Source organism: Alosa pseudoharengus, unplaced genomic scaffold (genome assembly GCF_046254945.1).
Source record: "Alosa pseudoharengus isolate Yale_2024_CS ecotype anadromous, Long Island Sound unplaced genomic scaffold, YU_APseudo_1.1 YU_APseudo_1.1_scf_17, whole genome shotgun sequence".
Classification (NCBI taxonomy): domain Eukaryota; kingdom Metazoa; phylum Chordata; class Actinopteri; order Clupeiformes; family Clupeidae; genus Alosa; species Alosa pseudoharengus.
Window position 1 is genome coordinate 16,362,138 of NW_027468640.1, and position 17,845 is coordinate 16,379,982.

The 17,845-nt window shown below is 40.8% G+C and overlaps 1 protein-coding gene and 1 non-coding gene across 4 annotated transcripts; one reads left to right on the plus strand and one right to left on the minus strand.

Annotated features, from left to right (window-relative positions):
- Positions 1–1,145: 1,145 nt before the first annotated feature.
- Positions 1,146–14,835, minus strand: coro1b (coronin, actin binding protein, 1B). 3 transcript variants are annotated; one of them, XM_076288707.1, is made up of 12 exons: positions 14,654–14,835; positions 14,372–14,536; positions 13,055–13,260; positions 12,170–12,292; positions 11,249–11,378; positions 9,509–9,690; positions 5,252–5,371; positions 4,791–4,895; positions 4,104–4,249; positions 3,599–3,656; positions 2,715–3,020; positions 1,146–2,592 (listed from the first exon to the last, which is right to left on the minus strand). In XM_076288707.1, the coding sequence occupies exons 3-12, from the start codon at positions 13,256–13,258 to the stop codon at positions 2,470–2,472; spliced, it is 1,497 nt and encodes a 498-aa protein (XP_076144822.1). In that variant the 5' UTR covers positions 13,259–13,260; positions 14,372–14,536; positions 14,654–14,835; the 3' UTR covers positions 1,146–2,469. The 3 variants fall into 3 exon arrangements, with proteins under 3 accessions (XP_076144822.1, XP_076144820.1, XP_076144821.1); XM_076288705.1 differs by having other exon boundaries at positions 13,055–13,264; XM_076288706.1 differs by having other exon boundaries at positions 13,055–13,264; positions 14,372–14,835.
- A 711-nt stretch (positions 14,836–15,546) lies between these two features.
- Positions 15,547–15,634, plus strand: trnar-ucu (transfer RNA arginine (anticodon UCU)). Its single transcript is given in 2 exon segments — positions 15,547–15,583; positions 15,599–15,634. It is a non-coding gene; the product is annotated as a tRNA-Arg (tRNA).
- Positions 15,635–17,845: the final 2,211 nt, after the last annotated feature.

Below are 17,845 nucleotides of genomic sequence, written 5' to 3' on the forward strand. Positions count from 1 at the left end.
AGCAGCCTGTTGGGGACAAAATTGAAAGATCACATTTGATCACATTATGCACCTATTTTTGAAAAATTGTCATAATTTGGCAGCAAAGTGCACCTTTGAGAGAAACACACCAATTCAAGAGCTGAGCTCTTGTTAACACCCTCGCCCTTGTGGAGATGGGTGCGCATGTTTTGCAGAAGGGACCGGAAGGAACTGGTTGACTGAGGTTAGACGGAGATGGGCCTGCACGCTACATGGCTCAGTGACCACATCCTGTTACTGCTACAGTGACTGCTGCTATCAGTAGTAGCACAGTGCAAGGCACGTCTGCGTCAGCCTCCAAGCAGATCTCAGGCAGTTTCACAACAGAACTGAAGATAGGTGCTCTGCCTAAGTTGATATTTTCGTTGACAAGAGTCCACTGATTTGTTTATGGTTTGGTCATTATAGTGTTTTGAAACTGTGTATGACCATGGTCAGATCATCATAATCAAATCATGATCTGATTTATCGCCACAGAATTATGTCTATTTTCCATTTAATTTCTATTATTACATTACGTTTTATGTCAGTTGCTTATGACTTAGCTGACTCAAATTTAACTTTTTCTATAGAATGGAATGCGTAAAAATTATTCAAACTAGAGGTGGACAAATTAGGCTTCACACATTGTTCTTTTGTTTCTTATCTCAGTAGCTGATTTCCTGCAGCAACAGTTTAAAAAACAACAACCAAAAAACAACAACTGTATGAGTTGTGACCAGAGACTTTCAAATGAGGAGACACAGCACTCAAAAAATCCATGGGGTTAGTTTGCAACACCAATATGGCAGTTGTCTACACATATCCCGCCCCTTCCGCGGCCAAAAGTCGACATGTGAATATATTGTGCCAATCATGTGGTGTGTTGTGAATACATTGTGCCAATCATGTGTTGTGAACTAACTGCTGGAGCGAGGTTGGTGTGAAGCCTTGCACACATGCATTTCTGCCCGAAATAGATGCCCAGTAAGTGCCTAAAGTAGGTTGCAATATGGCCACTGAGTGGAGAGGACTTGCCTAAAAGGACTTGTTGTGATCCTTTGGTTCTTAAACTAAATGAACCCAATTTGCATATACAAGGTGTGCCACAAAGATAGCCATGACTGGACGCCACACAGCAAAAGTGGAAGTAGTGTTTTCAGTGTTTATTTGGAAAGCCCAAGAGATTTCATCTTGACAACAGCACTAGTCTCAAAACACACAAAATTACGACTGATGAAAGCATATATGCATTTACACATAAAAAAGTTGGACGAATCAGAAATGAGGATGAGGAGATTAGCTCCTTCCTTGATTGTAACGACCATGATGCCACCTAAGATGTTCTGGATAATTGGGGCATCAGAAAATTACTGTGACCTTCCTAGGGATAGGCAAGTGTCGTATTTGCTGTCCTACAAGCTGAATCAACATCTTGAGGTTCCTAAAAAAACGTCTTTGCTAATCAGCATATATTGCTTATTAATCACTCTCAACATGACTTAATAATTAAGTGCAAAATCAAAGACACACACACACACACACATACACTCACACACAAAATTCCATCAGCGTCATACGCTGATTGGTTAAATGAGCTAGTTGCGTTATTTAAGACTTACACAGTTCAAGATATCTGGTAGTAAAAAATAACAATGGTCATATACAAAAACTAGCCTAGAGATAAAGTAATCACACACAACAGTCTTATTTAGTTTGGAATGCTAATATGCAGCATTATCAACCACAATTCAGCTGTTGTAAACAGTGCAGCAAATATGTTAGTTAGTGGAATAGCTTCAAAGGCTCCGTTTTTTTGTTTTGTTTTTTTTTTAAAAGAAAGAAAAGAAAATAAATTCATAAAATATAAATTTGGAGGATTGTAATGCCAAGATAGATGCCATAGAAAAGCTACAGTGGGAACAAGTTGTTTAGCCCAACCCACCTGAGGCTGTGCATACACAGTACTTTATATGCACACTTTCAGAGAGTACAGTGATCTGGAGTTTATAGTTAGCAGCAAAAAGAAAAACTACCTGACGCATGAGCCCTTGAGCACAATGTAGAGAATGAGGTCGCTAAGTTTCTTATTCTTTTCAGTCAGTTTTTTTTTCCTTCACTGGAAACAACAGTTCAAGCAATATCTGAGATCTGCTTCTAACACTATAAGCATGTTACTAGTGATTCTTCATAATTTAAATTAATGCAGCGTAAGTGTAATGAATGTATTATCTAGTCTCATGTCAGTACAATGTTATGCTTAGTATTCAATCCTATTCACTGACAGCTTTACTGTCCTTACGAACTCTCGTACCTCACTAGTCCTCGGTTAAACTACATGTCCCATGATTCATCAGAATATCATAAAGCTACAAGAGGATGTTGTAAGGCTATGAGTTGGGGTGGGGGTGAGGGGTAGCATGGTGTTAGAAGGAAGTGGGTACACCACTGTGCTACTTGAGGCAGACATCAGACGTCTCCATCTTCGATGTGTGCCAAATGCCTCTCCAGGAGGTCGATGCGCTGACCCTGGGCCAGGACAACCGCCTTCAGAGCCCTCACCTCAGCCAGGATCTCATTCAGCTGATCCTCCTGGAGGGGGGGGGGGTTAAATTATAAATTACAAAGACAAAAACCGTAATGAGGAAGAGACTAAAATAATCTGTTAAAGTTGTAAAAAGATCCCACCCAATCACCCTGTTCACATCACTCACTTCCGTCCTAGCCTTGTCTGTCACAGCCTCCGTCTCCTGGACAACCTTTGCCGGGGCAGGAGTTTCGACATCCGTCTCCCTGGCGACAGGGGTTGCCGTGGCGGCAGGTCCGGAGTTGGCACTCTGGAGGGACAGTTTGGGGCGGCCCCTCAGCGTGTCCTTGTGCTTGGAGGCCGGGGCCACGTAGCCCCCACTCAGCGAGATGAGGAGGGGAGGGGCATCCTGCCCGGCGATCCAATCCTCGGCGAGCAGAGAGGGCTCTGGACCCGCCGTGTCGGGATACAGATCCCCCTGGAAGAGGTCAGACTGAGGGAGGGAGGGGAGGAGGAAGCGCACAGAGAGCAAGAAAATGGACAGAGAGAGAAGGGGGGGTGCATGGAGAGGAGAGAAAGCAAGGGAAGAGAATAGACAGAAAATAGGAAAAAGAATGAACAAAAAGTAAGTGAGAGAATGTGCATGATGAGAAGAAAGCCAGAAAGTAATGAAAAAGAGAGAAAAGAGAAAGAGAGAGAGAGAGAGAGAGAGAGAGAGAGAGAGTGGACGAGCATATATGAAGAGCATGTATGGAGAGAAAGAAAGAGAGAAAGGATGGAGTGGCAGCGGGAGGAAGAAAGAATGTACTTAATCTTTGCACTCTGACTCTTGAACAGCCTTGTTGGATACATATAGGTCTAAAAACTGCATGCATTACTAATTAAATCTGAGGACGCAATGCACACTCAAAACACCACGCTTGATTTGCCCTGCATGTGTAAACATTAACCAGACAGACATTCATGGTCAACTTGTTCTGACCCCCTTTCTGCCAGAGGACACTCATAATTGGTGACCCAACCAGAGAATATTCCAGACACTCTGTTCTAGACCCAGAACCAGTTGCTTACCTTGCGTGGAACAGTCATGGAGATGGGTTCTACCTTCCTCTCATGAAGCTTGTAGAACCTGTAAAGAACAGAATGAGAAACTCTATAGTTATAACGTTTGCCCTTCTTAATCCCACAGACAAACAAAAAAAACACTTTTTGTACAGTTTTCTGTACACAGCCCTGACTCCTGAGTCCCAATCCAAAAATGTTGGAGCTTCAGAAGCAGAGGAAAGGAATAAGTGCAAATATTAAAAACATACTGTATCTTTAAATTTATCAGTACCAACTAAGAAATAGGAACCTGGTCTTGCTGGTTTGCAATGGCAAAATGCCAATGAGACAAGTAGTCACAGAGTGTGATACGAAGAGTGATTTGTTTGTGCAAGCTTGTTTATTTAAACAAAAAGGAACGAGTGCCTTGTAGAACCTTGTATATTTGACCATTAGGGGAGAAAGGGAAAAATATTTCCATTACATACACACACATCCACACTATGTATGTGTAGTTATGCATAGCCTTTACCTAGCTATCTCACACTTGTTGACGTCCACCCCCCTCTTGCAGAGGAAGCCTGCACCCCTCTGGGGCTCCTTGCTGCTGTACAGGCTGATGAAGTGGACATACGGCGACTCATCGGTCACCTCAAAGTAGCGGATGGTGCAGTCGCCCTACAACACACCAAACATCATGTTACAGTGCATGTGTGTAGGGGAGAGCAGTGGTTGTTGTTGGACAGCCGAAAGATAGAAATTCTAAATCTTGTGAATGTTCGTATTAATACTCATATGCATGTAGTTATTTAACTGGATAAGAGGCTGTTATTGTTAACACCAATGTCACTCATCAGGTTGTATGACTCCAACGGTTAAACTGACAGCATATGCATCAATGTTTCTTTTATTCAATGTAACAACACTTTGTTTCATGTGAAAATGTTTGAGCTTCCTTATTCATGTTCATGTAATATATACACGATTAGAATGAGAAATCTATCTAGACAAACAAACAAAAACAGACAGACATAGGTACCTTTCCTATCTAGACAAACAAACAAAAACAGACAGACATAGGTACCTTTCCTATCTAGACAAACAAACAAAAACAGTCAGACATAGGTACCTTTCCTATCTAGACAAACAAACAAAAACAGTCAGACATAGGTACCTTTCCTATCTAGACAAACAAACAAAAACAGTCAGACATAGGTACCTTTCCACATAGATAGACCATGTTGGTGTCTGGGTCATAGAACGGCAGCAGTACTCCATTACTGGTGTCCATCTCTTGGATAGCCATAGGCTCTGTGAGATCCCTCTGCACAAGAAGACAGAGAGAACATGATCAATACACACATACATATACACACATGATTAATACACACATACATATACACACATGATTATTACACACACACACACAATATACAATGCATAAACACACACACTATATACAATACATAAACACATAAACACACACACACACTATATACAATACATAAACACATAAACACACACACACACACACACGATTAAGACATACATACATACACACACACACACACACACACACACACACACACACACACACACACACACACACACACACACAATATATATAAACGCACACACAGACAGACACACACACAACTGCTGCCAGTGTCCTCATCTCACCATATCCCACAATGCCAGCTGCCTCTCACTCATGCGGCTGAACCCCGTGGTGAGGATCTTCCCGTCGGACAGGAACAACGCCCTCATCGGCCGGGTGCCCTCATGGGCCTTCTCCTTCACCTGGACATAAGCACAGTGACCATTTCTCTACAGTTTTGCATCTTGTTTTTTTTCATGGGTATACTGACTATACACATTTTGGGATAGATGGTTTCAAAATCTATCCAAAATGCCTTTTTAATATACCTCTTAAATAATCTCTTCATTATTGTAAGCAACAAGTCCTTTGCCAACTTATGCTGCACAACAACGACAACAACATCAAATATAGCTGCAAGCAGCAATGAGGGGGCCAAGCAGATGAGCTGGAGTTGTCATGGCAACCCAATGTTGTTACATTATACACACACCCAATTAACCCCCTGTCCCATACACACACATATACACAGATAAACCTCCTCTACCACACACCCCAATAACCCCCCACACATATGCATACCTCAAACATCACCAAATGTATTGTGTGGACTCAGGTTGTAGTCACGAGTCCGCATACCAAGTTTGGTGTCGATACGAGAAAGTGATAATTATAGCACCCCTAGTGGTCAAAGCTCACTAAATATATTGTGCGTCTTCAGGAAGTGTTCCCGAGTCCATGAACCAAGTTTGGTGTCAATATGAGAAAGTTTTGCTAATTATAGCGCCCCTAGTGGTCAAAGGTAACTAAATGTATTGTCCTTATTCAGGATGTGGTCCCGAGTCCAGGTACCAAGTTTGGTGTCGATACGAGAAAGTGTTGCAAATTATAGCACCCCTAGTGGTCAAAGGTCGCTAAAATTATTGTATGTCCTCAGGATGTGGTCCCGAGTCAATGAGCCAAGTTTGGTTTCGATACGTGAAAGCATTGCTGAAATATGAGCCCACTTCCTGTGATTATAGCGCCACATAGTGGTCAAAAGTCATCAAAATTATTGAGCTTCTTCCTAATTGGGTTCTGAGACCATGTACTGAGTTTGGTGTTGATACGCGAAAGCCTTGATGAGATATCACTTCACTTCCTGTGGTCACCACGGGCGACAGGTTTTCAATATGGCTCCAAAAAGCAATGCATTTATGAGTTATAGTCTGAAGATCATCTGCGTCAAGTTTCGTGAAAATCGGACAAACTTTGTGACCTTTGATGCCTTTTAAGTGCTTTTGATGACATCGAATGTGGCGGTTGGATCATTTATGTTGACGTCACATGTTGGCATGTGGCGGCCTAAGGACCTCTCAAGGTATTAACAGATATCACTAATATGCTTTAATTCCAAAAACATGACCCGTTACAGGCTAAAACGTAATTTTGGTAATTATAGCGCCACCTATAGGTCAAAAGTCATCAAATGTATTGAGCCTCCTCCTAATTGGGTCCTGAGACCCTATACTGAGTTTGGTGTTGATACGCGAAAGCTTTGCTGAGATCACTTCACCTCCTGTTTAGCGGCTTCGCCGCCAAACTTGATTGGTCACGACGGGCGACGGGTTTTCAATATGGCTCCAAAAAGCAATGCATTTGTGAGTCATGGTCTGAAGATCATCAACTTTGTGACCTTTGATGCCTTTTAAGTGTTTTTGATGAAATACAATATGCCGGAAGATCCAACATGGCGGAAATTGACGTCATAGGGTGCGTCGAGTTTGGTCTCATCCAAGGATTCCAAATATATCTTAATGTTCAAAATTTGGTGTACAGTAAGTGCATAGATGTAATTCAACATTTGAAACGTTGGTGGCGCTAGAGCACTCCAGGTGCAGACATCAAACTTTGTGAAATTAAACATATGCCTGTAACGAATCAATGTGCCAAATTTCTCAACTTTTTACTGTATGGTTCAATGGCAAATGAGCGTTTCGTTATAATAATAAGAAGAAGAATACGTAGAATCACTATGGGTTGCCTCGCAGCTTCGCTGCCTGGCCCCCAATAATGTCAAACAACACACTGATGTCAGTGTGGGTGGGGGATGTCTATGGTGCAGAGGTCTGGCGGAAGCTAGCAAGATAGATTCACTGATAATAGCATGCAATGATCTAAGGTCATGGCATTTCCAAATCTTCACACATCTTTAATGTATTGTGTCAAATGATGTAGGGTTGGTAAGAGGTTAGAAATGACAGTTTTCAATTAATTGTCCAGCCTGTTCTGAGTGAATATAGATTTATTTTGTCACTTTGTTTTTTATGAAAACATGAAAAACAGGATTGGTTAATGAAAGCTTAAGAAAGTTTAAATTACACATTTTTTATTTAACCAGTCTTTATTGTACCAGTCTTTGCTGTCATTCTTTTCATCCACTGTTACACTTGCAAAAAAGGCATTCTATCAAAGCAAGATTGAGAGCGCCACTGACAGTAGACAACTTTTTTCTACTTTCAAATCTCTCCTCAATCCTCCACCACCACCATCAACTACTTCACTGTCAGCAAATGACTTTGCAACATTTTTCACTGAAAAAGTTGCTAAAATAAGTGCTCAGTTTGATGCTCCTATAAGGAGGGCTTTGCCTTGTGTTAGTATGACCCCATCATTTCACTCTTTCTCTCCTCTTGATGAGGAAGCAGTCTCTCAATTGCTTCAGCGATGTCGTCCAACAACATGCCCATTAGATCCTGTCCCGTCCACTCTTCTACAGTCTATCTCACCCGCTGTTCTACCAGCAGTCAGTATTTAATGCTTCACTCAGTTCTGGAATAGTTCCTTATTCTTTTAAACAGGCTAGGGTTACACCTCTGCTAAAGAAAAGTACACTTAATCCAACTGAGGTGAAGAACTACAGACCTGTCTCCCTTCTTCCTTTCTTGTCAAAGGTTTTGGAGAAAGTGGTCTTCAAGCAAGTTTGTGACTTTCTTCATCAGAATAATCTACTAGACCCTATGCAGTCTGGTTTCAAGAGTGGTCATTCTACTGAAACTGCTCTTCTGTCTGTGACTGAAGCATTGAGAGTAGCTAAGTCCTCTGCTCAGTCATCAGTATTAATTCTACTAGATTTATCTGCAGCCTTTGATACTGTTAACCATGACATCCTCCTATCTATACTATCTGAACTGGGAATTTCTGGAAAAGCTCTTGACTGGTTTGAATCTTACCTTAAAGGGCGTTCTTTCAACGTGTCTTGGCAGGGACAGGTATCTAAGTCTCATGCCCTCACCACAGGTGTGCCTCAGGGATCAGTATTAGGACCCTTGCTTTTCTCTATTTATACCACTTCCTTAGGTGATACCATTCGCTCCCATGGATTTGACTATCCCTGTTATGCAGACGACACTCAACTTTACCTGTCTTTCCCACCTGATGACTCTAGTGTTTCCCACCGGATTTCTGCATGCCTTAAGGATATTTCAGCCTGGATCCCTATAGTAGCCAGAATTAAATTTAAATCTCTCACTTTGGCCTATAGGACACTAACTAGATCTGCTCCTAGTTATTTTAATTCAATAATCAAGCCTTATATCCCCAACCGCCCACTGCGGTCTTCTGGTGAGCGTATGTTGTGTCGACCAGTCATGAAAACTGGGTCTAATTCCAGACTCTTTTCTTCAGTGGTTCCATGTTGGTGGAATGAACTGCCCAGTGCTCTCTGTTCCTGTGGTAGTTTTGGGTCGTTTAAGAGGGGTCTAAAGACATTCCTATTCAACATATACTTAGTTGTTTAAGCGCTTATGTGTTATGGTTTATATAATGTTGTTTTATTTTAATTGGGCTGTTAATTAATTTGACATTATTGTTTATTATTGATATTCTCCTTAATGTAGTCTTAGCATGTTATTGTTTTTATATTATTGATTGAATTGACATTATTGTTTTATTATTGCCTTTCCCCTTTTTTACATTGCTTTTTTATTAGGCTATTGATTGAATTGATATTATTGTGTACTACAACTATTCTCCTTACTATATTTGACCTACATTTTAATCTGTTCCCTGTTCATTTTTAAATATTATTATGTTGTTTTCTATTTATATGTCGCTTTGGACAAAGGCGTCTGCTAAATCCATAACCATAACCATAACCATAACCATAAATGTCATTAAATTAAAATCATTACCTTGGTCTATTCTAATTGGCCTGTGAGTGACTACCTGACCTATTAAAGTAGCCATATTTATTATTCAAACTCATTTCATGTAGGCCTATGTTTTACTGGAGAGCATGGAAACACAATGTCAGTGATCCCACAGAAGTGTATGTTGCAGAACGGGGAATGGCGGAGTACCTTGAGGACGGTCCCACGGCGAGGGTCGATGACGCGCAGAGCCTTGTCCTTGCAGGTGGTGCAGATGATGTTGCCCTCCCTGTTCCAGCACACACTGTAGATAAGGTCTGGATGGGCATCGCTCAGTTGGTACACCAGCTCTCCCGTCCCCACGTCCCAGATGCAAAGCAAGTTGTCACAACCTGGCCACAAGAGACCATTAAACACGTTGACTTTATGAAAAGTGACTGACAGTGGAGATACAGTGGTAGTACTGATGGGGAAAAAATAAATGGTTCTGTGCATAGGTATCAAACCCATGAACCACTGTTGAGCCTGTTGGAGGTGTTGTGGGTCTAATTCAATGGAACATCGATGAAGGAAGGTGCCTGCTTGATAACCCCAGTGAAATGCTCTTGAAACCTTCTCTGTAGGAGATGTTCTTTTGTTTTTGGTAAATAGGCTTGTTTGTTGATTGACCACTGTGGGAAATTCCCAACCTATAGCACTAAGAATTGAATACCTCCCCAGTGTATATAGACCCTTTCAAGAGAGTTCCATTATCAGCATCATAGTTGGCCCCACAAGGCTTCCGTTTTAACATTCCATATGTTATCTTAATGCAGAGGAAGTAGATTGGGAATCAAATAGAACGTTCAAGTATTGTTTTTGTTTTTATTGTTGAAAGGGTCTATACAGTTGTTGGCTACTACTCTTACTTTACAAGCTATGAAGCTCTGAGCTATGAGGTGGTCACAACCAGGTGTGTTTTTCAAATTAGATGTAAAATACTGACGGAAGAAATACTGAGTATGCATACTTAATCTAGCTGGGTTTGCATAGGGAGAGCTGTCATGCAAATACATCCTCAGAGGAGAAATACAAATGACCACAGGACTCTTCAAGGCATTGCTAGCCTGGCACTATCAGGTCTCAGTTTTCGATGGGATCATTGCTCCGGAACTTAAAGTACTATGCTTAAAATGAATGTGTTGAAATAACACAAATTGTGTTGTTTTTAAGACAGCTCTATGTACAGATAGGGACAACAAAGTTTGTGTTATTTCTAACACATTCATTTTAAGAGTGTACCTTTGAATTCCAGTGGAGGTTGTACAGACCATGATAACCTACAGATGATCCAGGATAACCTATATACGATCCAGGATAACCTTTAGACAACCATGGGTACTGCACTGAAATGTAGGGCCTGATGCTGTGAGGCTAGGAGTCATTGTCAACTCCTAACCTAAAGAGAGGCACCCAGCAATCAACTGGTTTTATGTAAGCACTGCACTTCTTAAGAAAGGGGTTTACTCCTAAAGCAAAGGCTGGTGGACACTTGCAACAAATGTTAACATGACTTGTGCTGTAGTTGTTTTCATAAACTTTTTCAAATGTTTTTGCCTCAGGGTAAACTTGCAGTCATTGTGCAAAAACAATAACGCCTCATACAACACAAAGCTAGAAATATTCAACCTTTACACCCTAAATCCCTTACTGCAGATTTTTGCATGGATTGGCATTCGGTGACCACTCTGTGAACTCTTAATGCAACAGTCATGTTGCTTATCAACATAAACAAATCACGTTGCTCAATCCGTACATCCGCCCAACCTCTCTGGCTCGGGTAATTATCCTAAGTGGGGAGAGGAGCACACCTGATAATCCAAATTTAGAGTCTGGTCACACACACACTCATCCCAACTACAAAACACACACACACACACACACACACACACACAGAGTTGAGAGGATTACCAGCGGTCAACAGGATGTTGAGAGCAGTGGGGTGCCAGGCTAGAATGCCCACTCTCTTGCTGTGGCCTTCCAGTGTCACAATAGCCTCAGTCATTGGAGCCTTCAGTCCTCCGTCTGGGATCTGCCACACCTGCGATTCAACCGACAGACACGGCATCACACACTATTACACATGGTTACTTTCTGACAAACTCGCTTACACTCTTTGACTGGACTTGACTTGTACTTTGACTCAGACTCAGAGGACATGACAGCGCTCGCATGACATTACTAATATAGTAATTGAGCACTTCACAGCAGACAGGTAGTGTTTATTGTTTAGGCTACTCAGTATGTTAAAGCTTTCATATGAGATGTCCTTTTGGAAAACATCAGCATACACTGACTGTTTTAATTACGATGGAATTGATAAAAACTCTGCCAGGATCAGCAACTTCTAATTCAGTACAAGCGTCCTAACCGCCAGATTGCATGCAAAAGACAGATGTCTATGCAAAACATTTTACAAATTATTTTGCATGACTCATTTTATGGTTAACCTATAACTTGTAAATAGAACGTGTTGAAAGCATGATGTCCTATAATCTCATTGGTCATCTCTGGCTAATCAGGAAGGAATCACAAGATGATCACAGTATTCTTACACTGACATTAATAAAAAAAAATATATATGGAGGCATCTTTCGACATACAGCTGTTTCTCCCCATAATGTCATTATCAATTCATTCTGAAATTCTGTTACGAGGCCAAGAGTTTCCGAAGATGCAGACACATTTTGCTCAATGCTAAACACAAGCGTGACTGTTTGCACATCTCTGCTGAGTGTGACAACCAGCTAATGTGATGTGCTCATGTTGTTTGTGTGAGGGGGGTTTGAAGTATAAACCACAGCACAAATGCGCTGCAAGACTTGCGCATACCTTCACCGTGCAGTCTTCAGAGGCGCTGGCGATCACATTGTCGTCATGCGGACACCACTGAACATCCAGTACCGGGGCTGCATGGCCACAGACGGTCGGGGTGTTCTGGTCCACACGTCCACTCTAAGGGCAAAGGTGACAGATTTTTTTCTTTCAGTTACTGTGCATTTTAATTGTTGCATGCCTTTATTAAGCCTTGGTGAGGCATATGAAACAACTAGCTCATTTGATTTCTTTTTTTTCCCCCCACATTCAGTAAGTATGTAAAACACAGCCACGAAATCTCCCTGGCTTCAGGTTAAAACAAATCTCCACCTGTTCATAACATTTAATGTCTCTAGATGCTGTCAGCTATTCTACTTTTCATCAGTTCATGGCCAGATAACCTAATTATTTTTTCTTCCCTATAATAGAAACCTATCTGCATGAGTCATCCTTCAGTAGAAACGTGCCAAGTACGAAATAGCCAGCTGAAAAATAGCCTCACTCAGCAGCCGAGGTGAGAGCCTGCAAGATGCAAACTTATGAAGCTGAAATTCGAAAACTGAACATCACACTTATCATTTCCATTTGCAGGCAAGCACCCTGATGATTAGGTAAAACACACTGCTTGTGAATAAATACAGTCATGATAGTGCATGCAAATTAATGATATTGTGATTCTGAAATGTGATAAATTACTCCTCATTTATAAACTACAGGACAGTCATATAACAGAGGAAACATTCCTTAAGGGAGAAAGAACAAAAACAATGTACAATACAACAGGTAAGATCAGAAAGAGTCAGAGATGTGCATGGTTGGCTGGGATACAGTACAAGCGCATAATGACATTGCAATGCAGAATGACTGACAGCAGATAGACAGACAGAACAACGTCAGGACCTTGTTGAGGGGCAGCACAAGGAAAGCCCCACCGCCTCCCGCCTCCACGATCAGGGCGATGAATTTGGGGTTGGCTGCGCAGAGCGGCGCCTCCCAGGTGACCCGTGTCACCCTCACGTCGTCCATGCAATGCTCTGCCTTCCACGCCTGGGCAAAGACATGGCGGAACTTACTCTGCCTCACCACACCCCTCCGGAAGGACATGACTGGCTGAGACAGCATGGACAGGCGAGAGACAGAAACATGTGGATCACTTTTATGTTTTTATACATTTATCGCTTATCATAAAAAAGTAGACAATAAAAGCCTTGAAATTAAATTAGGCCTAGATTAATAATACCCAAGAAAAACAACAAAAATCCTCAGCAAAGCAAACTCTCTGCCACATGACTTAAATGCCCTATTTGTTGTTTTAAATTAATTTGGTAGGGTAGGTCTACCCAATATGCTAAAAATAGACAGACCCCGTTTTCTTCTCTTACCCCTCAGTAGCTATATCCCTCATATCTTCTAAAGAATGCATTTGGTTGCGTGGTTAGTGTTGACAGCCAACATTTTCATGGTAGGCCTACAGATCTAAATTTAAGTGTTATGCGGTCTCTATGCTGATGATGTGCCTTGTGTTATTCCAAATTTGAGGTAGCCTACAAACCCAAAGGAAATGTCCTTTTGTTCGCTATGTCCAGTGCAATTGAAATAGATGCTTGACAGTTTGAATGTCCCGTGGCGGAACATAAGAGTAGGGTCTCACATGACCCGTCTCACTGAAGCCTATCGACAGTGGTAGTGAAAATACAAACAAACAAAAAAACAATTACAACCCCGCACGCACTACAATAAATTCGGTGAGCTGAAGGGGGGGGGGGGGAAGTGGAACAACCTATACAACAGTCAGTGTAGACATAATTTGTACGCCATAGGTTAACAGTGTGACAGATAAACTACAAACATTTCTTGCATTCCAGTTTTTGCTATTTACATTGTAGCTAAAGCTATGTGATAAGTGCGTTGTGCATAGGTGGGAGTGGTGTTGGTGCCTATGAAGGCATACCTTGGGAGGATTTGTAAGCTACAGACACAAAAAACAGGTATTCAGATAGCGGAAGATGAATAGTGTCAAACACAACGCAGGTTACCACAGCACCAATGAAAAAAGGGGGTAAAACGTAAAATTAGGTCAATTTAACGTGTTAAACAGTTTGCTCATAGACAGACAGAAAGGGGTCGGTTCTGCACGCTTTAATCTTGTGAACTAGACGACACACTGGCCTACTAACACATGCTAGCTAATGTTACATGGAAGCAATTCTACTGTACCTCAAACTCGAACAATGTTGCTTATGTGCAAGGGACACCCGATTGCAACCGATGAAGCAAGGTAGTCAATGAATAATCCCTCCCCAGTAGTAACTTAATCCTTTCCTCAATGTTTCCAAGTGGCAGGTAGGCTAGATTGCTGTAGAGGGACCCCCGGTATTTCAACTGAGAACAGAATGTTTTATGAATTATCCGGTTATTATCTGGTTAGAAATGCGGTCAATGAAATAATCCCTGAATACAATAATCTGACTAAAAATGCAACATTTGTAATAACACTACCGTTTAGGTTATCTCGGTATTTGTGACGGATTATTGAAGCTAAATAGCATGCCGATCTCTGTAAAAATATTTACAAAACAATCAATTTTGGGAAGATGCGTAGGCGTGGAAATAGACGCCGTTCATTTCATCCATCGTTGTGAACCTGCTTGGATCATTGTGGAATGACAAACCTCTTTAATAATAAAAAAAACATACTTCCGTCTTTGACAGGAAGAAGTGAGGATTGGTGAATCTGTTGTTTTAGTCATCTATTTGGACGCGTTCTTTCCGTGGATTGGTGCATTCATGGTTTGAGAAGAAGGAGGTAGCTCAGAGCACGAGATCTGTAGATGTGCTGGGAAAAAAACGGTGATGAGGATTAGCGAGAATTACTCGATTCGACAGTGGTAACATGTCGTTCTGCTAGAAGCATTCAAACCATGCATTTATTTCCAGCTCGTTTCAGTGCAGAACAGGTTCATGTATCCTTCGAGGAAATGTGATGCTAGTTAGTTAAGCGTACCTCCTAACGTTAACGTTAGCTATGACTCACTCGCAAGTCGCAACATTATCGCACACGAATCATGTCAACTGTATTGAGAAAACTAAATGAATATTGAATTGTTTCGTTGTTGTTCTTTTTTCAAAATCGGTTTTGTAACTTCACCTCATCAATGAATGATCATGAAATGACAGTTGCGTTAGCTTCTGGGTTTAGAGCTGCCGATGGTTGACTCCTGCATATGTTGTAAAAAATATAATGGTATGATTTCGTTACTGCGTTCTTCTGCAGGTAAAAGGTATCAGCCTGCACACATTATGAAAAAGATGTAGACATATAATGTGTTATATACTGTTTCCGTGTACACGTGTACGTTCAAATTGTGTATGTCCAAACACGTTCAACAGGTGGCTCTGTGGCGCAATGGATAGCGCATTGGACTTCTAGGTTAAATCGTAGTGATTCAAAGGTTGTGGGTTCGAGTCCCACCAGAGTCGCACTTTTTATTCACATGGTTATGTTTAAAATGAAATACGTAGACTGTTGTAGTCAACTTTACTCGATACCCACATTGCTTGAGTAACAAGAATGTGAAGGTGTCTATGAATGTTCAACATTCTTTAGGGGCGTGTCTCGTGTTAATCACTGTAGGGGGCTACAGAGTGCAGTTTTTAGTGTAGCCCAGAGCCATAGAGAGAGTTGAGAGTTTCTCTCTATGGCTCTGGTGTAGCCTACTTTTACTCAGTGCACTCGTCTACTAGCCTAGCTTGACTTCACTATTCAAATCACTTACAGTCGTTAGTGGCACATGAGTTATAGTTTAAACCAAATTCTTTCATTTGTGGTGAGGTAGGCTTTAAGCAGAAAAAACAAATCATCTAAATAGTGAAACATTTTAAGTCTCTTTATTTCTGTCTTTATTTAAATTTTATGTAATTTTATTATTATTATTTTTAGAACCAGAGAGTTGAATTATGAAGTTATCATTCTTGACCTTTGCAATAATTGCAGCGTTGTTATATTATTGACCTTAAGATTAAAACCTTTATTAACACTTTATTTTTACTGGTTATTTATTTCCTTTATATCAAGTGGCATTAGGGCTGCACAATTATCTATTTACGTTTTTGCAATTTGAACCAATGCAGTTATCTAATCACAAAATAATCATGTCACATTTATGATTTTTATATTGGGTGGATTAAGGTATATTGGGACATTTTTTGTATTTTTATATTCTGAGCTTAATATTGTCATCAAGTTACAAACATAACCCAATAAATGACACATTTCTGAATTCCTCAAGGTGTCTACATCATTTAAGTGAAAAAAATAAGTCTTCATGATATTTTATTAATGCATGGCTCACTATTTTAGTTCAGTTGTCACAAAACTATTTTTAAGCGACATGTTTGGTAATTTGGTAAATGAATGTATTGAACTATAATTAAACATGTTAAATAATGTTTTAATGGATTTGTTATCCATAAATATATCTTTAAGGTTATGCATTATGTGTAATCTTCTGATTTGGTTAGATTATACATATTATTACATCCACAAACATCAGATTTAGACTATTGACTAAGAGAAATTAGGCCTTCAGCAGGAATCCAACAAGTTTTTTGAAAAAACAATAACATTTTATTTATATTTTGTAGAATTAAGTTATGTTTTCATATATTCAACAAGTCATGTAACAGTAATACACAATCAACAGCACATAAATGCATCAATACTGGGGACACCACCTGCGAGGACACAAAATGATCCTGTAAACCAGTTTCATCGCAGTTCCACACATGAGACGGAACATCTTGAAGGCCAAGGTCGGTGATGATGTCCTCATAGGTCTTAAACCATTGGCTGATGACTACGGGGTTGAAACAAGCAGCCCGAGCTGCAGAAAGGGCCTCTGGCTTCCTCAGACCAAGACGGCAATGTCTCTTAATGAAGGCCTTAAACCAATAGTGGCCTGCCTGACCTTTGCCCTCAGAAAAACCTTTCAATCCATTTGCCTGTGCAAACTGAAAAGCAAGCTTCTGGATTTCTGGCTTCCTCATTGGAAAACCTCGTCTTGCTAGGTTTTCGATTATCTCTGCTAATTTAGCCTCATCCTGCTCTGACAGAACTGGCTTTCGTCCTGCTACATGCTTATGTCCTTCGATCACACCTTTAACCCGTCTTTGGAGGTGGATTTTGGGACATTCCAGGGCCTGGCAAGATAACGGAGCTGAGGTCTGTTGCCTGCCCTTTCCAGTTCCCTGTACTCCTGCAATGCTCCCTTCATTCTGCTCTTCTTCCACATGTTGTACTTTGCTTTTAACTTTCCCTGTTTGTTCACTCTCCCTTGCACCTCACTCTCCCTTGGTCTGTCTGTCTTTTTCCTGGGTGCCATTCTACTCTGTAAAATGAATTAGTTTCATAGATGAGAACAAACTCATATTAGGCAAAGTGCAGAAGAGTCCACACCAAATACATTAACGCTAGGCTAGGTTTACTAGGCTACTAGGCTAGTTTACTAGGCTAGGTTGCTTCAAAGATCAATTAATATGTCTCATCACTACCACACAAGGTCTAAATATGCGTTTACTTCATTGTTTTAACAACATAGCCTTTATTATTACTAACTTGTCAGGATATTATTGACAAAAAATGATCTGACCCAAATTACAAGGCCCACTACACGCAGCTCTGACTGTTAACAA